The sequence below is a fragment of the Saimiri boliviensis genome, chromosome 5 (assembly GCF_048565385.1).
Source record: "Saimiri boliviensis isolate mSaiBol1 chromosome 5, mSaiBol1.pri, whole genome shotgun sequence".
Lineage (NCBI taxonomy): Eukaryota > Metazoa > Chordata > Mammalia > Primates > Cebidae > Saimiri > Saimiri boliviensis.
The window spans coordinates 101,133,601-101,158,734 of record NC_133453.1 but is presented as its reverse complement, the minus strand read 5'-3'; the positions used below and the strand labels follow the sequence as shown (position 1 = coordinate 101,158,734).

At 38.0% G+C, this 25,134-nt stretch overlaps 1 protein-coding gene across 2 annotated transcripts in view; it reads left to right on the top strand.

The window, feature by feature from the left end:
- THSD7B (thrombospondin type 1 domain containing 7B) overlaps positions 1 to 25,134 on the top strand; it is a 1,060,674-nt gene that overhangs the window by 797,363 nt on the left and 238,177 nt on the right. For both annotated transcript variants that reach the window (XM_074399739.1, XM_010330508.3), the window contains exon 13: positions 21,123 to 21,317. In XM_074399739.1, the coding sequence (XP_074255840.1) occupies positions 21,123 to 21,317 (195 nt within the window). The remainder of the gene's footprint in view (positions 1 to 21,122; positions 21,318 to 25,134) is intronic.

Here is a 25,134-nt window from a genome sequence, read left to right as displayed (position 1 = left end):
TTCTAAATTCAGGTTTCACATTCCATTTGTTACTTAGTTACTGTTTCTAAAATAATTATATGTCACAAAGTTTAGCTTCCTAATAAATGATGCAGCATTCATTATCCTGATAGCCTATTTCATGGCAGATGTAGTTAGAATCTCAGTTGTACACAGGCTTTTTAAGAGTATTACCTCTCATACTTCAAGAATAAGTACGTTTTAAAAAATCTATAATTACCTGCTACAGTGATTTGGCCCAACTCTTCCCTGTGCCTTTATGTGAAGTGCAGCAGGTGACTAAAGCACCATCCATCTGTCAAACCGGGAGCAACTGTTAAAAATTACGCAGCCCATTTTTTTCTTCTGATTTGGAAGTTAGTTGCACAACAGCTGTTTGCAGAGATACAGGTGAAACTTATGTAAATACTGCCATATTCCTTCAAAAGTGGAATAAATCACACACATGCAGTGTGTGAATTAGCATATTTATTCTTTCTTCCTGCCAAATATGCATTTCTCTTGTACATGTACATAAAATAGGGGTTTAAGGAGCATAAAGCTTCTAGCATATTGCATAGTTATAGGCAATAGTCTGTAGAATGAAGTATGTCTAATTTTCCCCCCAAATATATAAAAGAAATGCCAAAAACTTTCCTACAATTTGAATTGAAGACTTCATTCAGCAGAAGACACAGAATTTGTATGCAGGAGATATTTCTGAAGGAATCTGGTGTGATGTCTTTTTAGTGGCAGTGAGAAAAATGAGTTGGAAATATCAGAAAGCATCTCACCATTAGTTTACACCTCTAATGAAGCCCTGAGTAGAAAGAAGGAAGGAAAAAGAATGCTCATTTAAAAGGGGAGTTAGGTGATTTCTTACCTAGCAGATTTTTATAACATAGTAAGAAATTAACTTTAACCACCATTCAATGCTTACATATTCTGAATACACTAAAATGCAATTGATTCATAGATAATTATATATTTAGTGTGTTTTCCCCTATGTGGTGAAAAGTGAGCATTCTGTGTAGATTATGAGCCCTATTAGGGAAGAAATTCTGTTTATATTACTGTTGTGTTTCATAGTTCAACTGACTGTGTCCTTCAGATAGCATTCTGCAGAATTCTAATTTGGTAAATATGACATTGCAGAAAGTCTAGATGAATGTCTATTTTGTTCTTAATGGAGAATAAAATTTTAAAACAAAATTTTGAAGGTCATAAGCATGTGAAAAGAGCTGCATTAATGACAAAATATTAATTCCTTATTTGTGGGTGTACTCTTATTTATAAAACTTAATATAAATGAGTTACAGCATAACTTTTGGGAAAATAATTTCTTTTCTAACTAGCACATGCTTATGCTTCTCAAGATTTCTGGAAAGCTGCATCTAGTTGACATTGTTTTCTGACACGATGTCTGAGCTCGATTAAAAAATTACATATATTTATTTAATATTCAGAAGATTTAAATTATGAATTTTGCTGTAACAGCTTTGTCGAGATAAAACTCACCCCGCTCCTTTTTTTTTTTTGAGCCAGAGTCTCGTTCTGTCACCCAGGCTGGAGTGCAGTGGCGCAAACTCAGCTCACTGCATCCTCTGCCTCCAAGATTCAAGCAATTCTCTTACCTCAGCCTCCTGAGTAGCTGGGATTACAGGCATGCACCACCATGCCTGACTAATTTTTGTATCTTTAGTAGAGACGGAGTTTTACCATGTTGGCCAGTCTGGTCTCAAACTCCTGACCTCATGATCCACCCACCTCAGCCTCCCAAAGTGCTGGGATTACAGGGGTGAGCCACCACGCCTGGCCAGAATTTATCTTTTAAAGTGTACTATTTAATGACTTTTAGTATATTTACAGAATTGTACAACCATCACACTAATTTCACAATATTTTCATTACTCCCAAAAGAAACGCCATAGTAGTCATTCCCCATTGAACTACTTTTAATGAAAGAAAGCCAACCGAAATAAATGGAGCTACTCTAAGGTGTTGTAAAATGTGGGAGAGAATCACTGATCTATGAAAAAAAAAAAAAGGTTGGTTGCAGTGAAAGCTCCTTCATATTCACTGTCAGATCTTAATTTAGAATGATTGCTGCCAATGTTTTGACGAATATGATTTATATGCATTTATAATGGTTTTCTTTCTTTCTTTCTTTCTTTCTTTCTTTCTTTCTTTTTTTCTTTTTTTTTTTTTTTTTTTTTTTTTTTTTTTTTTTTTTTTTTTTGAGACAGAGTCTCACTCTGTCATCCAGGCTGGAGTGCAGTGGTGCAATCTCAGCTCACTGCAACCTCCGCCTCCCAGGTTCAAGCAATTCCCCTGCCTCAGCCTCCCGAATATCCAGGACTATAGGCACGTGCCAACATGCCTGGCTAATTTTTGTATTTTTAATAGAGACAGGGTTTCACCATATTGTCCAGGCTGGTCTCAAACTCCTGACCTCCTGATCTGCCCACCTTGGCCTCCCAAAGTGCTGGGATTACAGGCGTGAGCCACCACGCCCGGCAGATGATTTTCTTTAATATATGTTTTAATATTTCTTTGTAGAAGGAAAGACTTAAAGAGGCAATCTAAAAAGAAAGAGTGGCTAAGGAACTTCTTTTGGAGCCGACTTTGCACAGCATGTCCACTGTTTCTGTTCAGAGTGTATATTTCTTTGGTCCAGTTTAGGGAAGGGAGTAGTTGAGGATTAAGAGATTTGTCTTGCAGCCTCCTTAAAAAGCAAGCTACTTTTTGTACTTATATATTTATTTTGGATGGTTTCATCATAGTCAATGAAGAAGATCGAGGTTCAAGACCACTTGTCACATAAACATCATCCGAGGGCTACATTTTCTCCCAATTATGTATTACTTATCTTCCTTGGGCTTAGGATTCCTGGCAATTATTCTTTCTCCACTCATTCTTGAAAGTTTTCACTCTGATTCTCTGGAAGTACCTTAGTAAGAACTCCAGATTAACTTCTTGGCTAGTAAGTTAATTTGGAGCACCTGTGATTCCCATGTCCGCCAGCTACTCCCTAAGCCCAGAGCTGGTCCTGATTATTTTGCTTCCAATCATGGCTGAATAACTTGACCACAATTTCTAGCATTCCCTTCCAGACTTGGCCACAACAGATCTTCAGCCAGAATTTAAGATGTTTCTCCTCCCTCCTTTGTGACCCACATGTTTATTAGCTATTCTTGATATCTGATTTATTGTTTACAATTTTATCCATTTTTTTCTGAAATGCTGATTATTGTCAGTCTTTATGAATGATACCTTGAAGCCAAGAGTCCCATCTGTGTAACTTCTTTGTTTATCTGGGAACAGAGGGCTACAGGGCTCAACAAATGCCTTGGAATAAAGCAAAGGGGCATTTTTCAACTCTTCATTTTCTGGTCTTGTATTAGAACCTAAATAAAGTGTTTCCAGGTTACCGAGGGACTAAGTATATATTACTAGCTTACTAAGCATTTATTTATTTAAAAATTCATTTATTGAAGCAATAATAATTGGAGAGTATGTTTCCAACATGCAAAATAAGTTGTATCTTTCCATAAGCAAGCTTATAATTGGGCTCCTGCAGCCACGCAGCTTCGCATATGGTACTTATGAGTTGATTAAAGCACCCTAACAAGCAATTACGGGTTTATTGTTTAATTCAATTTTCAAAACTCATGCTGTTCCTACTCAAAAGTTGCATGTATGTCATTCAGCATGTAATCATAAGTACACACTTTCCTCAAACATTGGTTTTGAAGAATGGGGCCTCCAAATACCATGCTCCCACAAACTGGGTGCTGCACAGGGAGAGATCAAATGCAAGAAGAGAAGGAAAGCACTTGGGGTACGGCAAGAACGGGCTTTAACTTCCAAATAGATTTCTTTGTATAATAGCAAGTAAAAAATCTCTTCTACTTACAGATATCACAGTAATGAGATTGCTAGAAATCCTCTCAGAGGATATGAATATGTAGAATGGTTAGTTTGTCAAGCTCCAGTGATTAAATTCCAGGGGGAAGGGCTGGGGTTTGATTCCCCAATGAGGAAGCTGGCCAGGGTGACCTGTCTCCTGGAAAATGGCTTTGAAGAGGGAGGAAGGGGCTATGTGTGAGTGGTATAGGCAGCCTCTGGAAGCTGAATAGGATGAGATAATAGATTTTCTCCTAGAGCCTCTAGAAGGAACCAGACCCACTGCCACCTTGGCATTAGCCTGGTGTAAGGAAAATTGATGTGCTGTGGTCAAGAACAGGCCAAGGTAGACATCCAGTCCAGCATGACTCAGTGAGTTTGGAACACAGGCGCACAGCTCTGCACATTATGTAACTATACCATGTGAGTTACATTAGGTAATCCCCTACATGAGCTCGTGCTTGACTTGGAGCAACTATTGTCTGTTAAAGGTATAATCACTCTGCTAACGCCATGCATATGGCTTGTGCCCAGACACGTGCCCAGACTCACACCCAGAGAGAAAAGCCACATCAAGACTGTCTACAATTCCTCAAGTGTTTTTCCAACTACATGCCACTTGCCCACTGACTCCTCTCAAACCTCTGCTAGAACCTGACAATTAGTGTCACAAACAGGATATGAGAGGGTGTGAGCCTTCAGTCTGCACTGATTCTGGGTCAGCAATGGGGCTGCAACAAGGGTTGTGGTGCCTGGTGGCAGCTGTACTGCTCAGATGGGCTCCAGTGGAAACCTGAGTGGCAGTAGATGGGTCCCCTGCAAGCATGGAGAAGGCACTGAAGCAGCTAGAAGCACAGAGCACCAAGAAGGAATGAGCATTTGCTGGCAGAGTTGGATGGGTGTTTTTGACAGTGTGGTGAGAAGTACATAGCCAGTCCCTGAGGGATGCAGCAGAGGGAAGGACCCTCTAGGCCAGGCGTCCCCAAACTACGGTCCGCGGGCCACATGCGGCCCCCTGAGGCCATTTATCCAACCCCCCACTGCACTTCTTTCATTGGTGGTCAGTGAGAGGAGCACAGTATGTGGTGGCCCTCCAACGGTCTGAGGGACAGTGAACTGGCCCCCTGTGTAAAAAGTTTGGGGACGCCTGCTCTAGGCTCAGGCTGGTCACCTGGATGCCTCGCTACATAGCTCAGAAAAAGAATTAGAAGCTACTGTGAATGGGGACCTCCAGGTACAGGTGTGGAACGGGATGCCTGGCTACAGAGCTTGGGAAAGGAATTAGTGGCTGCTGTGAATGCAGGCCTAGAGGCCATCAGTAGGATTGAGGGGTCTGTGCTATAAAGACAAAGATGCACCACCTGCAGGGCCCCCACCATAGGAGAAAACGGGACCTCCGTGAGTGACACACTCAGAGATGTGGATAGATTTGATTTCGGCTGGGGCTGACTGAGAGAAAATCAATAAGCAGCCCAGTGAACTACTCTTAACTTTGTGGAGACAGTTATCTTTGGAACAGCAATTCCAGAAAATGCCTAAGCGGGAAAAGGACATTGCTGTGTGACCCAGTGCCATCCAGGCATTTCAGCTCAAAGACTACATGCTGCAGCCAGGTTGCGGGGTGGGGGTGGGGGGGCGGTAAAGCCTTTTCTGTTTGATGAGGGAAGTGGACAACTGGAGGCTACATATGAAATGAGTGATCCACTGGTCCACCATCAACATACGGCAAGCGCTGGTGCTGGCAGACATCAATGTAGATATATTCTGGGGGTAGATGTTTTACACAGCAGCTGTGACGTCTATCATGAACTTGATTGGGACAGTGTCACTATGTGGTGGACTTGGCTAATGCATTTTTCTTTCCCTAGAGAACCAGGAAAAGTTTGTCTTCATGGGAGGACAACAATGGACTTTCACAGTGTTGACGCAGGGCTATGTGCATAGCCCCACCATATATCATGGTCTTGTTGATAATATTATATTAACCTCTGATTCTCTTGCAGATTTAGAAGTGGCAACACTCCTCTTGCCTGAGATTGGGAAGATGTAGCTGAGACTGTCTTCCTGTCAGCCAAGCAGTCTATTCAGTAGGCATGAGCCCTATGGGTAGTTGACCAGGGGTGCCCATTTGAGCAGGATGTGCATGTGACTACAGATGGTTTCGGTGGGGCCTGTGGCAGCACATGGAGTGTTTGAGAATGCCAGTAGGCTTTTGGTCCCAACTATGGAAGGGAGCTGAGCTCCAGTATTCCTTGATAGAGAAACAGCTAGTGGCTGTATATGCCACCCTTCAGGCTTGTGAGAGTGTGACAGGATAGTCTGTAGTCCTCATGCAGATGACCTACCCAATAGCAGGATGAGTGGGATCATGTGTAACAATCCCCCAGACGGAGACAGTGCACTTCTTACAGCAGCAGAGTACACTGAGTACAAGCCCCATAGGAGCAAAGTTGCAAGAGGTCTTGGGATCTGTGGTCTTAATGTGCAATAAGGTCATGGGGCCTGAGGTACCCCTAGAACCTGAGTCTTCATTGTTTAAGGAAGGGCATCCCCCCATTCTCAGTGGGGCATGGCATATAGATGGGTCTAGCCAGGGTGCTACTGCTGCCTGGACTTTGTTGCAGTCCAGCTTAGTAATGACACCACATGGTTTGATACTAGGTGTGGACAAAGTAGCCAATAGGCTGAACTTAGAGCAGCATGGACAGTGATCACCAAGGAGGTGACCCCCGTGGTAATCTGTACCAATAGCTGGGTGTTCTATCAAGGCTTAACCTTGTGGTTAACAACTTGGAAAATACAGAAGTGGCTAGTTGGCCAACAGCCCATGTGGGGCCAGGCCATGTGACAAGACCCTTAGGAGAAAGGATGACCTCCTTCAGTCACATCTGGTACAAATGGTAACCTGTTGATGCCTGCCCCAATGCTCCTAAAGATAGACAAAAACCTGGCTTCAGGTATAAAGCAATATTGGGGTAATGTCACCATGGAGTGGTTGCCCACCATAACCTGGGGTTGTTCCTCCCTGTGTTACTGCTGTGGCTTCTGGGTCCAGGGTTCCACCCTGTGGGTGTATTTCCCCACTAGAAAAAATATCTCAGCCTAGTGGGCAGAATGTAAGGCCTATGCATTGAACCTGTGTGTCCAAGGCCTATGTCTCCCTTGGCCTTGGGGAAGGAGTGTAAGGTAAATAGATGTGCTGCAGTCAAGAATAGGCAGAGGCAGACATCTGGTCCAGAATGACTCAGCAAGTTTGGAGTGCTGGTGCACAACTCTGCATATTATGTCACCACGCCATGTAAAGAGCATTAGATAATCACACACATGAGCTCATGCTTGGCTCAGAGCCACTATTGTCTGTAAAGTGTGTAATTACCCTCCTAATACTGTACATATGGCTTGCATCCATGGGTCATACCCAGGCACATGCTCAAGTTTGCTTGTGCCCAGAGAGAGAGGGTAAAACCATGTCAAAACTGCCTACTTTTCCTCAAGTGTTTTTTCAGCTATCTGCCACTTGCCCACTAACTCCCCTCCAACCTCAGTTAGAACCTGACACCTGGTAAAACTGATTTGGAATTTCTGGCCCCCAGAATTGCAAAAGAATACATTTATGTTTTTTTTTAAATCACTCAATTTGTAAATTATTTGTTACAGTAGCAACAGGAAATGAATATATCTTTGAAACAAATTAGCATTTTTCAAAATCTCATGGGACTTTTTTTATACTAAGGAACCAAGGGTGTTGAGCTTTCCAGCAGAGCATCCAAGTCTTCAGCACCTGATACCTAGTTTTGCCCTCCAGGCACATGGTGAATACCCTCTGCCTCCTGCTCCAAGGTGGGCTTCAAAGATTCCAACTGCTCTATTTAGCAGAATCTTAATATGTCTCAGGAGCTTATTAGGAGACACTTCAGGACAAAAGCCAGTCACAGGCTTAGCTCTCCTGGGACTCAGCTCATGGTGAAGCATATGGATGGCAGGCTTCATATTTTTTTAAATGCTCCTTAAGTGATACTCTTAATTCAATCAGATTTCATTCTCTGCAACCTGTCTGCCATTATAACTTCAGGGAATGGGATAAGATAAATACCATTTCAGAAGGGAGAGAGATGTAATTCCATGGAAGTCTCTGACAGACAGAAGGGATTAAAAGTTTCCTCTTTCTGCCAGCATGGGTGAAAGAAGGGAACAGGAAAGAGATTGAGCTAGGGAAAGGAAGTGGCATGAAGGAACATGAACCATGCTTCCCCTGACTCAGACTTATGTTCCAGAGGTGGAGGAAAAGTCTGTTCAATCTCCTGTTTAGAATCTTGAGAAGAGATGCTCTACAGGCATCCCACTCCCACGTGGCATGGGCCCTGTCGTCTTACAGTTGTAGCCTGGAGTGACTTGGCAGAAGAGGGGACTTACTGCCTTTTCAGGTGCTCGCTGAGTTCTCCTTCTGGAGCGAGAGTCTCCAGAAGTTGCCTATGCCCTGCTCTAGGAGGGTATGGTAGCTGATGGTGCTGGCTGGCAGGCTTAGCAGAAGAGCCTACCCTGCACCTCCCAGGCCAGTCATCATATGGCCCCTGCAAGCTGGTTCACCCCAGCAGGTACAGAGGCAGTGTGAGACCTCCTTAGCTGGAAGATGTGGCACCTGACCAGGCTGAGAGAAATGGATCTGGAATTCTTCAGACTGAGACCTCAGCACTGACTATCACCAGGGCAAGCAGTCACCAGGTGGACTACAGCCACTCTTATTTCAGAGGCTAGCAAAGACCCAGGGAACTTGAAAGAATTTCATTCAGAGCCAGAGTGCCTGCTGGCTGCCACAGACACCTGGGTGTCATCTTGGGAGAGGAAGGGGAAGTCACTAAGAGAGAGAGATTGCATCTTTACCTGAAAAGAAATATTTTAAACAAGAAAGAAACTAATTAAAATGGCCAGAACTGAGCTAGTGTTAATTGGCGTTTTTAATTCATGATTACCTTGTAGGGAGCTCTTAAGGAAGATTGTATCAACCCATGATGAAATAATTCAGTGGAGTGTAGTTCTGCCCTTAGATTCAGCAAGAGGGTACCTGCCCTGGCCTCCATGTCCCTGCTTTGGCCTTCTTGCTGTGCTTCATATTTGAGCAAGGAATCTACAAGGCAGATGAGGGCCTCACCAGACCCCATGCTCCCCTACTCAGCCCCCTGCCTAAACTCTCCCCAGTACTCAGCACCTTGGAACTTCTGCCCAATGGTCTTGAGCCAGCTTCTAGGGTTTTCAGGGATCTCTCCTCTGAGTCTTAACCTCTGAGGAAAGCTTTCACTGTTTATGTGTACATGCTAGGCCAAGGAGTGAACAACAGTTGGCCAATTTGTGCCTTGAGCATTGGAGGACTGACTTCAATGTCCACACACATGTGCAAGAAAGTCCATTCTGGAACAGAATCAAGCTGGGAGTGAGAAGAGACGGGGTAAAACCAGAGACCTTCTGCCACAATATTCCAACCTGAAACTCCAAGCCATCCCAGAATTCTTTTATGAAATCTTGGTTTCAAGTCATTATGAAGGTGTATTTGTTAAGGTGTAGAAATAGAGCTAATTTATTATACCTTTTAAAATTTTAATTATAACCTTTCACTCTTTGGACTTGTGGTTCTTACCTCCACTTACATTTTAACCATGATACCCACACATGTGGACAGCCTGATGTAGTGTCATTAAATTAGACACTGAACATGTAATTATACATATGATAAGTCTTATCAAAGGGGAATTTAGATATTCCTACTGAAGTGAGTAGCATGAGCAGGAAACAAGTCTGTCACATTGCTTGATTCTCTGCGCAGCTCTCACAGTGTTGCAAGCCTCCGCCCAAGTTCATGCTGTTTTCAAAGGACATGTCTTACTCAGCATTTATGCATCATTCCTTCCAGAAAGGATCCACTGACTGATGCCTGAGGTTCCAGTGCTGTGCTCTTGCAGCCCCCTGAGTGTAGTGAAATTGTATTTGTTTCTTTCATCGGTGTATCTTAGGCCACTAGTGCAGGGCCTGACATATAGAACACATTGTAGGAACATTGGTGAGCTGAGCAATTGCTTCCCACTCTCTCAGCTCCTTGATGTGCATGTAAATTGAGCTGTGCAGCTGAACTGAGGTGTGCTCTGCTATTGCACGACAGAAAGCTTTATAGGTAGAGGCCCTCAATTTTTCAAGCATATCACCCCCCATTTCCTGGAAATTATGACCTCTGGAAAGAAATTCTTTCTATCCTTTTTCTTTAACTATTAAAGTTGAACTCTGGTCAGAATCAACTTCAGGAAAGTAATTTCAGTGTCCTTGGTGAAGGTGATGATCTGAAGTAGCAAGCTCCATCCTTTTATAGTTTTTCCAGGGAGAACATTATCATTTCTTATCAAAAGGCCAGTAACCCCTGCCCTCTTCATATCATAATTGAAAAGAACCAAAACTTATCACAGCGTATCTGACTATCAAAGTTTAGAGGTGATATGGGGCAAAAAGACCAGCCATTTAGTAATAGTTAATAATCTGCTGATTTGAGACATTACTTAATCTTAAGAGGGCTGCCTGACTATCCTACCATTAACAGCAATTCTTTTTAAAAAATTAAGTATGAGACATTCTTGCTTTGCTTTTTTTTTCTAAGTTTTCAGATAATTTTACATTTTGTGCCAGGGTATTCTTTTTTAAGCTGCTAGAATGGAAAAGAATCAGATACCGGGGGAAAGCAATTAATGACTATTCTCTCTACTCTGACCTCCCCTTTTGGGCACCTTTCTCCCAAGGCTCATCCTGTGTAGCAATGAAGAAAAAGATGAAGTAGCTGAATTCAGTTCTGTGTGTTATGTAGATTGTTAGACACTTTGCATAGGAGCATGTAACCTCAGTCATCAAGGAAATTTTTGGTGGGTTCTAGGTAACCCTGACACACCTACTTACCAGGTGACTACTCTCATTTGAGTGCTCTTGTCTGAGTGGCTTGCCTCAGACACCTGCTTCTCCATCATTCCCTAATGAGGGTACTCAGCTGCCCCAGGCAACTTCTCAGAGGGCTTTCTGCCCACAGCTTAAGTAGCTAAATTTCAAACAATGCCCAATAATTAGATCCTTATAGAGCTATTTGGAATAATTTTATCTGGGAGTACAGTTTTCCTCCAGTAAAGACAACATTTTTCCAAGTTAAATAAATGAAATATAATTAAGCATTAAATTCTCCCTCCCCTTAGACAATTCATTACAGGTAGAAATATATAACAAGAAGGGTCAGAAGTATAAAAATGTATTCCTCATCCTAATGGAAAGATCTTTCCGAGTGGTATCGTATAATACTTAAAATAACTAAAAGTACCAAAAGAGAAATCTTTTTTCTAAGATTGTGTTCTGTGAGTGAATTGCTATGATCTGAAGGATCCAGGACTTAGAGTTCAACTAAATAGCAGATGTCTGACAGACAAATTCTCTGTAATGGCATATGTTTTTTTCTACCTATCCATTATACACCTCTTTCATTCAAGATGGAAATGTCTACTCTTCCTTTCTATGCCAGGTTTCCCACTGGTTATCACCTCCTTCTGGGAGGCCACAGTGGTGGCAGTGGCAGGAAGGTAGAGAGATAACAGTAATATAATATTATAGTTTTCATAACTATGTATATGTGTGTAAATACACACACACAGTGCATTTGTAATTGTTCACAGCAGACTGCTGACCTCAACATTATCATGTAAGAGAGGCTCTAGTAATACTTGTAGGGTTCAAGAGGCTTTGGTGGAATTTGGAAATACTTCCTGAGCCAAGAACCAAGACGAATGATAATAGATGCTTTTTTCCTACCATTTCTGACATTTCATTTTCAATGGGCTTTTTCATTGTAGTACATACTTCCCAGACCTCGTGTACTAATATACTAAGTGTTTAGTTTTGTGCAAAGCAATTTATCTGTATCAGCTTATTCTGCAATGCACATATTATTATCCCATTTGATGGATAAGTTCATTGAGTCTTAAGATAATTTATATAACTTAAGCAAGGTAACAGTAAAAAAAAAAAAAAAAAGAATCATCCTTAACTTTTTTCAATTTTTTAATTGAGATATAATTTCTGAACTTTTTTTGTGGGGTACATATATTTTGTTTTATATATAACATATAATATCTATAAATATATATAAATATATAACATATATATTATAATATATAATATATAATATATAAACATATACAAATATTTGTATTTATATATAAATTATATATTTATATATAATATAAATTATGTATTTATTATATATAAATATTTTATATGTATTAGATATAAACATATACATATTTTATATATAATATATAAATATATAATATATTAATATCTATATATAAATATATAAATATCTATAATATATAATAGATATTTTATATATAATTTATGAATTATAAATATATAACATATATTTTTATATATGTTATATATTTATATATAGATATTTAGATATTTATATATTATATATTTATATATTATATAAAATGTGTTTATAATATGTATAAAATATTTTTATATAATAAATACAAAATTTTTTTGTTGTTGTTTGTTTTTTTGTTTTTTTTGAGACGGAGTTTCGCTCTTGTTACCCAGGCTGGAGTGCAATGGCGCGATCTCGGCTCACCGCAACCTCCGCCTCCTGGGTTCAAGCAATTCTCCTGCCTCAGCCTCCTGAGTAGCTGGGATTACAGGCAAGCGCCACCATGCCCAGCTAATTTTTTGTATTTTTAGTAGAGACGGGGTTTCACCATGTTGACCAGGATGGTCTCGATCTCTTGATCTCGTGATCCACCCGCCTCGGCCTCCCAAAGTGCTGGGATTACAGGCTTGAGCCACTGCGCCCGGCCATAAATACATAATTTATATTATATAGTATATATAAATATATAATTTATATGAAGTCCCTTAGTACTACTTTTACTGTCCCGAAAAAGTTTTGGTATGTTGTCTTTCCATTTTGTTTCAAATATGTTTTAAGTTCCCATCTTAATTTTTCTTTGACCCAATGATTGTTTAGGAATATTTAATTTCCATGTATTTGTACAGTTTCCAAAGTTCCTCTTGTCACCAATTTTTAGTTTTATTCAGTTATGGCTTAAGAAGATACCTTTACACAATTTTGATTTTTAAAAATTTGTTGAAGCTTGTTTTGGCCTAATATATGGTCTGTCTTAGAGAATGTTCCATGTGCTGGTAAGAAGAATGTGTATTCTGCATTTGGGTAGAATGTTCTGTAAATTTCTGCTGGTTCATTTAGTCAAAAGTCCAATTCACATCCAATGTTTTTTGTTGTTGCTTTTTTGTCTCAATGATCTGTCTAATACTTTGAGTAGGATGTTTAAATCCTCCACTATTATTGTATTGCTGCCACTTTCTGTCTTGAGTTCTAGTAATATTTATGAGTCTGGGTGTTCCAGTTTTGGGTACATATATATTTAGAATTGTTATGTCCTCTTACTGAATTGATCCCTTTATCATTGTGTAGTGACCATTTTTGTCTTTTCATAAACATTTTTTTATTTAAAGTCTATTTTATCTGATATAGCTACTCAGCTCCCTTTTGGTTTCTGTTTGCATGGAATATATTTTTCTACCTCTTTTCTTTCTGTACATATGTGTCTTTAGAGAGAAAGTTTTTTATAAGTAATTTATGGTTGGATCATCTTTTCTTTTTCTCATTTTGCTTATCTATATCTTTTAAGAGGAGCAGAAATTTAATACATCTATATCCTTTAAGAGGAATGTAAATTGTATTTATTATATTCAGGTTAATATTTACATGTGACGTTTTACTCCTGTCATATTTGTCTTTAGGTGAAATTGTGGTTAGGTGAAATTCTGTTGTGTTGCCATTCAATTCCTTTCTCTTCCTTCTTTGTGTGATTATTTTATAAGACTCATGAGTTTTATACATTTTAATGTTTTCATGGTGGTAAATATCAACCTTTCATTTCCATGTTTAGGACCCCTGAACATTTTTTGTGGGACCAGTCTGATAGTAATGAGTTTCCTCAATATCTCCTTATTTGGGAAATACTTTATTTTTTCTTCATTTATGAAGCTTAATTTTACTATCCATAAAATTTTTGGTTGCAGTTTTCTTCTTTCATCATTTTTTTTTATACTGGGTCTTGCTCTGTTGCCCAGGTTGGAGTGCAGCTGCGCTATCTTGGCTCACTGCAGCTTCCGCCTCCTGAGTTCAAGCTATTTTTCCACCCCAGACTCCTGAATAGCTGGGATTACAGGCATGTACTGCCACACCTGGCTACTTTTGTTATTTTTAGTAGAGATGGGGTTTCATCACGTTGGCCAACCTGGTCTCAAACTCCTGGCCTCAGGTGATCTGCCAGCCTTGGCTTCCCAAAGTGCTCAGATTACAGATGTGAGCCACCACACCCAGCCTCTTTCAGCACTTTTTAAATGCCTTCCCATTCTCTTCTGGCCTGTAAGTTTTCTGCTGAAAAATCTGCTGTTGGTCTGATGGAGTTTCCATTATAGATGAGTAGGCACTTTTATCTTGCTGCTTTAAAAATTCTTGTCTTCTATTTGATTTTAGATAGTCTGATGATAATGTATCAGGGCGAATTTTATTTTGCAGTGTATTTCTCTGAGGATTGCTGGGCCTTTTGTATCTGAATATCTAAATCACTAGCTAGAATAAGGATGTTTCCATCAATTGTTTCCTTAAATAGGTTTTCTAAACTTCTTTATTTTTCTTTCTCCTCAGAAATACTGGTAATTCTTAAGTTCACCCAGTATATATAGTTCCAAACATCTTGAAGGCTTTGTTCATTATTTATATTATTTTCTCTTTATTTTTGTCTGACTAGATTATTTCAAAATATATGTCTTCAAGTCCTGAGATTCTTTTACTTGGTCTAATCTGCTGTTAACATTTTTTAAATATTTTGAAATTTCTTCAATTAACTTTTCAGATCTACTATTTCTGTTTTGTTTTTCATAATGGTATCTATCACCTTGGTAATTTTTTCATTCATATCTTAAATTGATTTTCTAATTTTTTTGTCTTGATTTTTCTTCATATTCTACATTGTTTTTCTGATTTCTTTCTTTTATTCATATCCTAAATTGGTTTTCTGATTTCTTTTGCATCTCTTGCATTCAGCTTCTTTAAATATTGTACTTTGAATACCTTTTGAGAATTTCTTTTTGGTTAGCATCTATTGCTGGAGGAGGATTACTATGTTTCTTTGAGGGTATCATAGTACCTTGCTTTTTTTCATGCTTTTTGTACCTTTTCATTGATTTCTGGACATCAGAGCAACAGTAGCTTCTTATTTGTGAATTTTTTTTTTTTTTTTTTTATTGGGAGGAGCACTTCTTTTCTTTTTTTTTTTTTTTTTTTTTTTTTTTTAGGCAGAGTTTCGCTCGTTACCCAGGCTGGAGTGCAATGGCACGATCTCGGCTCACCGCAACCTCCGCCTCCCGGGTTCAGGCAATTCTCCTGCCTCAGCCTCCTGAGTAGCTGGGATCACAGGCACGCGCCACCATGCCCAGCTAATTTTTTGTATTTTTAGTAGAGACGGGGTTTCACCTTGTTGACCAGGATGGTATCGATCTCTTGACCTCGTGATCCATCCATCTCGGCCTCCCAAAGTGCTGGGATTACAGGCTTGAGCCACCGCGCCCGGCTGCACTTCTTTTCTTGATGATGTGACTATGATGCTTGGTTAGGGTCATTTGGCTTTGCTTCTGGATACCTGTATTGGCAAAGCCTCTATGATTTCCTTGGCTATAAATAGCTTTAATGTGGTATCTTTCTTGAATGCAGTTGTAGTAGTGGTATACTGGGTGGATGAGCAGGCTTATGACATCTTCGGCAGCTGGGGTGGAATAAGCAATGAGCGATGGCAGTGGTCATGAGAAACTGTTCTTCTTCCTGGGCATGTGATTTTGTGTTAGGGATTGTTGCAATCGGCTGTGTGGGCTGGCCTCCAGTCTAGTAGGTAGCTCTTGCAGGTTAGAGCTGGCTGCAGTGGTATTGGTAGGATTTATGCCAACCTCTCTTTCCTGAGAGAAGTACTTGGATGTCCCACATGGTGGATTGGGCCATGGAACCCCAGGAGCCTGGATCCTGTGCTATGTCCTGGAGCAGAGAATGAAGGTGGGTGGAGCTAGACAGGACAAGCTTGTACTCAGGCCCACCAGTGGCAGTTGCATTTGACAGCCCTGATGTAAGTGATGAGGCAGTCCTCAGGTGCCCAGTTGAATGCCTGGCTTAGGGGAAACTGCTGACATGGCAAAGAGTCAGCATGGTGAGGGAGAAGAAGTCCCAGTGCTGCAGCCTTGGCAGTAGGAGTGGGACCTGAAAGCCTATAGTTTTATCTGTAGGTTTCTACTTCTGATTTAATACTCAGAAATGTTCGCTGATTTAAGGAGGCTATATGTCTTTCATATTGGCCCCAGAATTATATTGTAGGTTATGTATAACTAATTATTATTATTATTATTATTATTATTATTATTATTATTTGTGACGGAGTTTTGCTCTTGTTGCCCAGGCTAGAGTGCAATGGTGTAATCTCGGCTCACTGCAACTTCTGCCTCCTGGGTTCAAGTAATTTTGCTGCTTCAGCCTCCCAAGTAGTTGGGATTACAGGCATGTACCACCATGCTGGCTAATTTTTTTTATTTTTAGTAAAGATGGGGTTTCTCCATGTTGGTTAGGCTGGTCTTGATCTCCCGACTTCAGGTTATCCGCCCGCCTTGGCCTCCCAAAGTGTTGGGATTACAGGCGTGAGCCACCATGCCCAGCCACTAATACATTTTTAAAATTTCTTTCCCCGGGAGTTGTACAATGGAAGGGGTCTCTGAGTTGGGTTGTACCTGTGACTGCTTATTCCCATTGATTCTAAATGTCTTCTAATTTCCTTTGTGTATTTGTTTTGTGTGCTTTGCTGATTTTCCAGTCCTGCAGCCTTCTTACTTGCTATTTCTTTAGTGTTTTCATATCCCTCTAGTATAGTTCAATACACAGTCATTCAATTAATGTTTATGAATAAAATGGTTACTTTTATACTAGAACATTCCCAAGAAGGCAAGTTTCATTTAACTTTTTAGTGTTTTCATTTCCAGTGATTCTTCCCACTTGAAAATAAATTGGAATTCTGAACTAGAAGAAACCTGTAAACTAATTCCTGGTCTGAACTGATGATTGCGTGATCTGTAGTTCTGTAGTTGGTTTTTCTTTTTCCTCCACTTCTTCCTCTCGTCTGTAGTTTTTCAGTGACCTTCATCCTTGGGTTACCATTAAGGAAGGTATGGTCTTCAGGCTAATATTGGTGCTATCAAGCATCATGTCCTAATTTGCATTCATTTGATGGCATTTAGAAAACCCAAATGCCTCAACTAAGCTACTTTACCAAGTTATACAGAGAAACAAACTGATTTGCTTTGCACAGCTCTGTTAATTCAGTGAATGTGACTTCACCATATCTGAGCTATTAGTTCATTACTGATGCCTACAAATCTAGCATCATATCAGGTAAAGATGCAAACAAGATTTTCTCCTTACCTTTATCCTTTACACACTAAAGATGACCAGGAAACAAATGAGGCATGGCAAAGAGAATGTGTGTACATATACTTGCTTGGAGAATGATCAGCCTGCTGTATTTAAAAACAAATATAAAGGATAGTAATAGCATTTATAAAGCTCCTTAGTGTGTGTGAGGCTTGTTTCAAAAATTCTCACTAGTCTTTGTTATAGATACTCTTATTATATTCATTTTAAAGATGAAGAAACAAGGCCATGAGGAATTAAATAACTTATCTTAGTTCACATAACTACTTGTTTAGACTTGAAATTTTCACTCATTGCTACTTGAGTAAAGTATGTGTGAATTCCACCCTAACCTATAGCTATTCTTTCTTAGATTTTTTATGCTTTCCTTTGTTAACTCGAAAAGTTCAATACAGATCTTTGTAAATACAATATATTCAAATTTAGATAGTTTCTAGATCTTGAAAATATCATTCAATTTGTGTTTATCATGGCTTTTAAATTCTAAACGTATTCAAAAGAAATTATGTGAATAAAATGTTCTAAAATAATTTATCATAATTGAAAAAAAAATTATTTCTATACATCTAGAGGTTTAAATTTCAGGCACATGTGGTGGCTGACACCTATAATCCCAGCACTTTGGGAGGTCGAGGTGAGTGGATCACTTGAGGTCAAAAGTTCAAGACTAGCCTGGTCAAGTGAAACTCTGTCTCTACTAAAAATACAAAAAAAATTAGCCAGGCATAGTGGATGCCTGTTATCCCAGCTACTGTGGAGGCTGAGGTATGAGAATTGCTTGAACCTGGAAGGCAGAGGTTGCAGTGAGCTGAAATCACACCATTGAACTCCAGCCTAGGTGATGAAGTGAAACTCTATCTCAAAAAAAAAAAAAAAAAAAGAGAGAGAGAGAAAGAAAAAAAAGAGGTTTAAATTTCATATAGCAGTGCTTTTGAAAGTATTTAAAATGTATCTTCATGTTATTCAGTGCATTGCCATTTTGGAAAAAAATTAAGTTGGCAACATAATAAGTTCTCTAAATTGACTCTAAATTGGTTATCTAAACAAGCAATTCAAAGAACATTTGCTTGTACCCTACTTAAGATAAAATGTCTTGCTATATTCATCATTAATGGCTGCAATATTCCCAACAAAGAAAATGCAGGTGATGTTGGCATGATGTATGATGGATTTTGTTCCTGCAACGTGGATAAAAACAAAAACAAAAAATATTCAAAGTGAATGAATAGCTCCACCTGCCACAGAGCAGATGTACAAACTGGGAAGTATTGTGTATGCTTCCATTGTCATCTTAGCTAATTCCTTGGTTCTAAAGCATTAAATGAGTTTGGCTTTCACCAGTTCTAAAAAAGAAAAAAAAAAGATTTATGGTATTTAGATAGACATGTTCTCTGATGTGCTCAGAATAAAGAAATAAATTCAGAATATAAGAAGAATGGGCATCTGAAAGCCCTTGTAAACACTTACCCTGTATAAGAGAAGTTTATATAAAAAGTTTTTAAGATGATTCTAAGCTGTGGTCTTTTTGTTCCATTCACATAACAGATTTTAAATAACCATAATAAAAAAGATCCTGAACTATGATTTCTTTAGAATGATGAATTGAGTAAATATCCATTAACACACAACATATCTAAGGCATAATGCCAAATATGGATAGTCAGTAGACAGGGTAGACCAGAATTATGTGGGCCATTTAAACACAAAGATTTTCCCTGATTTCTCACCCAGAGATGTTAATACAGCAGATCTGAAGTGATACCATGGATTCTGTGCATTCTCATATACATCCATGGTTAGGAATTAGAAGAGTTGTTTTAAACTGGGGCAATTTTGCACCCAAGGGAACATTTGGCAATGCCTGGAGACAGTTTTGATTGTCACCACCTAAGAGGGGTGTATGGTACTGGCATCTAATGGGTAGAGGCCAGAGATGCTGCTACATATCTCACCATGCACAACATTCATTTGCAACCCCCCCCCCCAAAAAAAAACTCCAATCTAAAATTTCAATAGTGCCAAGGTTGAGAAATATTGATCTAGAGAATATAAAGGTACATTCTTTGAGAATTTATAATTAACCAGAGTGAAAAAGATGCACCAAAGTATTATGCATTCATTCATAAAGTAAATGGCATCAGTCCAAAGAATTCAATAAAAATTTAAGCAAAATTTTAAAAATGTATTATCTTAAGATTATTAGTTATTTTAAGGAATGACTAGAGAGATTGTAGCTGACAAAGTGTGTGAGAGAAACTGAAAAGCTATAAAGAACTAAAAGTAGAATTACCATTTGATCTAGCAATGCCACTACTGGGTGTCTACTCAGAGGAAAAGAAGTCGTTATTCGAAAAAGATACTTACTTGCACACACAGATTTATAGCAGCACAATTCACAATAGCAAAATTGTAGAACCAACCCAAATACCCATCAATCAACAAGTGGATAAAGAAACTCTGATATATATATATATGTATATATAGACTCTGATATATATATATACACTCTGATATATATGTATCTGTATATAAACTCTATATACATATATATATAAACTCTGATATATATGTATCTATATATAAATATATATGTATATGTAGTTATATATTTATATATATAAATATGCATATAGGTATAGATATATATATACATATATGTATACTGGTGTATACACACACACATATACACACACACACTATATACTAAATGCTACTCAGCTGTAAAAAGGAATTAATTGACAGCATTTGCAGAGACCTGGATGAAATTAGAGACTATTATTTTATTATTCTAAGTAAAGTAACTCCGGAATGGAAAACCAAACATCGTGTGTTCTCACTGATATGTAGGAGCTAAGCTGTGAGGACACAAAGGCATAAGAAGGATACAATGGACTTTGGCGACTTGGTGGGAACAGTGGGGGGTGGAGAGGGATAAAAGACAGCAAATATGGTGCCGTGTATACTTCTCAGGTAATGGTTGTATCAGGTTCTCACAAATCTCCATGAAAGAACTTGCTCATGTAACCAAATACCACCTGTATCCCAATAACTTATGGAAAAATAAAATTTTAAAAATAAAAGATATTTGCAATGGAAATGATCTGAATAGACTATGCTTGTACTTGAAAAAGAATTAAAAATTTAAACTGATCCATAACAATTAATAAGGAGGAAAATGTTTATTTACAGACAGCAGAAATTCCTTTTAAAATACTGACTGTGAAGTGAAAATAGATCTACTTTTATAAGCGTCATCTAAACAAGAAAAAATATCACATCTAAGAGGAGTCCATATGATTTTTTTAAGTGGTTTTCTCCTTTTAGTGTTCTCATCTTACTCTTATATATTCCCTTTTTTAGTTTTATATCATCTCTAGAGATCAGATGCTGAGGAGCAGGAAGTACAATAAATTACTGGATGTTATTTTGGTTGCTGTCAATGCAGGGTTTGGATTAATAATGAAACCAATTAAATCCTCAAATACTTCTAATGGCAACAATAAAAATTTAATTTCCAGGGAGAAATAAGGTTAGCTATGTTGAACACCATTTGCACCATTTATGGAAACCCAAATTTTTAAACATTGGGGGATTCTGCTGTCTTGTCAAAGAACCAGCAGCTGACTGATTTAATCAAAATAATAACAAGATAATCTATGCTTTTCTTCAGCTGTCTCATGCATCTCTGATGACAACCAGTCAGCAGAAATGATGGAATGCCTCAAGCAGACAAATGGCATGCCTGCCCTCGTGCAAGAATGCACAGTCCTGTGTCGAGAAGACTGCACCTTCACTGCTTGGTCCAAGTTTACGCCCTGCTCTACGAACTGTGAAGCCACAAAAAGTAGGCGGCGACAGCTCACAGGTACAGTGCATATTTTACTCTCTAGCATCTGGCAAGCTGAGCTCTGGATCTTTTGTGTAGAATGTGAGTTCCAAAGGACAGGAATTTGTATCAGGTCTCTCCCTTTCCATTCCTGGATACATATTCTCAAACACAGAACAATGCCTGGTACATACCATGTACTCAATTAATGTTTGTGAAATAAATGAAAGATGTGAACTATTTTATAGCTATCAAGTTCCTTTCTATATAATTTTATAACCTTTGCAGTCATAAAAGGCATTATATTCACCATCTTCTTTTGAGTAGTTCATGGCAAAGTTTGTTGTGTGCTATCATGCCAGGATCACAGTGAGCTTGAAGGCAATCACTGATTTGGAAAGATTATCAAAAGCAGATTATCCAATGTCTTTTGCCATTATGAGCAATTTGACATTTTAAAATTTTAGTAGTATAGGCAAAAATCAAATTACATATACTAATTATGCTTTTGTGGTATATTATTAATTATGAGTTCTGTTTTCAGCTGTAAAATTTAATGGAAATTAAAGCAACTAATTGTTTAATTGAATTCCTGGAACAATTTTTGCCTGCAGTATGCAAATCATTGATGTAATAGTGTGTTTTACTACTTCCCTAGAAAAATATGCCACAAATTCTCTTAACTGCTTATGTATTTGTATATGCAGAAAATGAAGAACCAAAGGAAAAATGCCAGAATAATCATTGAGATAATAAAATTGGCGTTGACATTGAAGAATTAAGCACAGGATGACCATTTGTTCTTATGAGCAGTTTAAGTGCTAATTCTGTTGGTTTCAAGACCCTTTAGTCTGAACGCATTGCTTTTCTGATCACATTTTGAATTTAAATCCCTACTATGGGCTTCAGTAATCAACTAGAGCCTTTAACAGGATTTCTGCACACAAACTGGGAGTCATTTATAAGTGTAGATGAAACACATAACCATAAATAGAAACACGAAACAAGATGCGCTGTACTTTGTGCCCTATCTTCCACAAAAATTTGTGCACATATAATTTTATGCAACATTGCTTGTTTCTAAGATAAAACAAATTTCTCGTAGAAAAACAACACAATGAGATGGAATGTATGTGACAGGAATATTTGAAGTTCAGGGCCAATTAATGAAATTTTGTTTGCCTGTATAAACATAAAGCAACAGAAGCCATTACTCTAGCAACTCTTTATATACTTGAGATGAGATAGAATTTCCTTTAGAGGAAAAGGAAGTTTTTAATTGGTTGTCAGTTTTTTCTTTTTTCTTAAAAGTTTGTTGATGATCTTTTATACCTACATAATGAAAATTGAAAATATTGAAAATCCTAGTATATTTATTGATTTTAAAACCACTACCATTTATGTTATGAATTGTTAAAACTCTAATTAATTTGGCTTTTATTTAAAATGTTCCTTTTATATAAATATTGAAGAATAGTTGTACATTTTTTTCTGTAAACTCTAACCTAAAAATTACTCATACTAAAATACTGTTTGAAATTTCTTTTCTAAATTATTAACTGTTATGCTTTCAGTTGGCTAACTGAACTTTGTGTGTCTTTATGTCTAAGTAGCACCAAAACAAGTAAGCCATTTCACGAAATACATGAGTTCTTTTTTACAAAAACAGTAAAATGAATCATTTAATATCACTGTTGAAAAAAATCCCACTAGTGAATTGAAATCCTTCCACTTTTCAATACTTATTTTTATTGTCATGAAACTAATGCTTGTATTTTATTATCCCTAGGTAATTTGGTAGTAAGTGCAATAAACAATCTCTAACATGAATGATGCTGAAAGCCTTGGACTCAAAGTCTAAAGCCATGTGACTCTTTCTCTGTTTAATGCAAACACACACACAGAAACATATAAATACAAGACACTTCATTGAATATGGGGCCATATCGGATGTTTAACTTTCTTTTATCCATTTGTAATAAGAGGCTTTAATTCACTGAGTGTTCTAGGTGTTGTAGCCAAACTATATCATCACAGGTTTTAGACAGAATAGTAATTAAAGCAATTGTTATAGATGCCAAAAATATTCCATTTAGTAGACAGAAAATCTGTCCAGATTTTTTATATATTATATGAGATATAATACATAGATATTTATTTATGATAACTAGATAACTGGTACACATTCTGACTTAAGGAAGAAAAAGTCCTTAGAATTGTACTAGAGATCGATTTTTAGTACTAACTTGTTCTGAATCCAATGGTTAATCCTGATTTTGATTAGAATATAATCAAAGTAAAGGACCACTGATAATTTGCTTCTTATTGTGGCAACCATTTCTGTATTAACTAACTTGCTCAAATCCTTCATCAGTGATGTTATATAATTAGAAGGATATCATAAACATAGAGGCAACATATATATAGAGAGAGGATGTATAAGAGGATGGGTGTGATTGGTTCTTTAGGGGTAGATTTTCAGTCTGTGGATCAGAATCTTAAGCAAGAAATCTTGGATGAAGATAATAATTTAAAATTAAAGAAATATGGATGGTAGTTTAAACTCTTCAAATAAGTTGTAGGATCAGAAGAGGGGAGAACCTAAGATGGTGCCTTGGGGAATCCCATCAGTTTAAAAGAGGTAGAGAATAAAAATAGTTCACCAAGTAAAAATAAATGATATATGGCAAGAGAGAGGTGGGGGCATGGGGTGAGGGTGAGGAACAAAAGGGTATGCTGTGATGGAACTTGGAAAGAATATTTCAAGAATGAAGGTATAGTCAATACTTCCAACTATCACTGAGTCATTAGATCTGAAAGACAAGTAATACAAGGTATTCCAGGGCTTTGGCTTTGTTCCTTGTTTTTGTTTTTTATTTTTTGGTATCGTTGTTGTTGTTATTGTTGTTGTTTGTTTATCACTTGATAGCAGTGGTTTCCAGAAATAAGTAGACAGAATCCAGGGTTAAGTGAGGTTAGAAGAGAAATGAAACTGAAGAGAGGAGACTGAAAAATTCGACAATATTTTATGGAAGTTCAAAAACGGGGGGTCTTGAACTTGCTAAATGTTAATAAGAAGGAGGCACACACTGCTCATTGATATATCTCTCAAACAGTACATTTTCATGGCTGTGCTTCTCAAACTTATTCTAAGTGTCCTAATGGTAGAGGGAAGTGAAAAACTTCTACCAGAAGTATAGCTGAAGCTACTACAAGATCAACTTCAGGTACTGAAGAAATTCTTTTTTTCTTTCTTTTTTGAGACACAGTCTCATTCTGTTACCCAGGCTGGAGTGTAGTGGCACAATCTTGGCTCACTGCAACCTCTGCCTCCCACATTCAACCGATTCTCCTGCCTCAGGCTCCTGAGTAGCTGGGATTACAGGAACATGCCACCACACCTGATTAATGTTGTATTTTTAGTAGAGATGGGGTTTCATCATGTTGGCTAGGCTTGTCTTGAACTCCTGACCTCAAACTATCATCACAGGTTTTAGACTGCATAGTAATTAAAGCAATTGTCACAGATGCAAAAAATATTCAATTTATTACACAGAAAACCTATCCAGGTTTTTTTATATATTACATGAGATCTAGTATATAGATATTTATGATAACTAGATAACTAGTACGCATTCTGACTTAACGAAGAAAAAGTCTTTAGAATTGTACTAGGGATTAATTTTTAGTAATTAAAGCTATTGTTATAGATGCAAAAAATATTCCCTTTATTAGACAGAAAATCAAGTAATCCACCCTCCTCGACCTACCAAAGTGCTGGGATTACAGGTGTGAACCACCGCACCCAGCCTAGGGATTCTTATTTATTGCAGAGATAAGCATCATGGAAGATCAT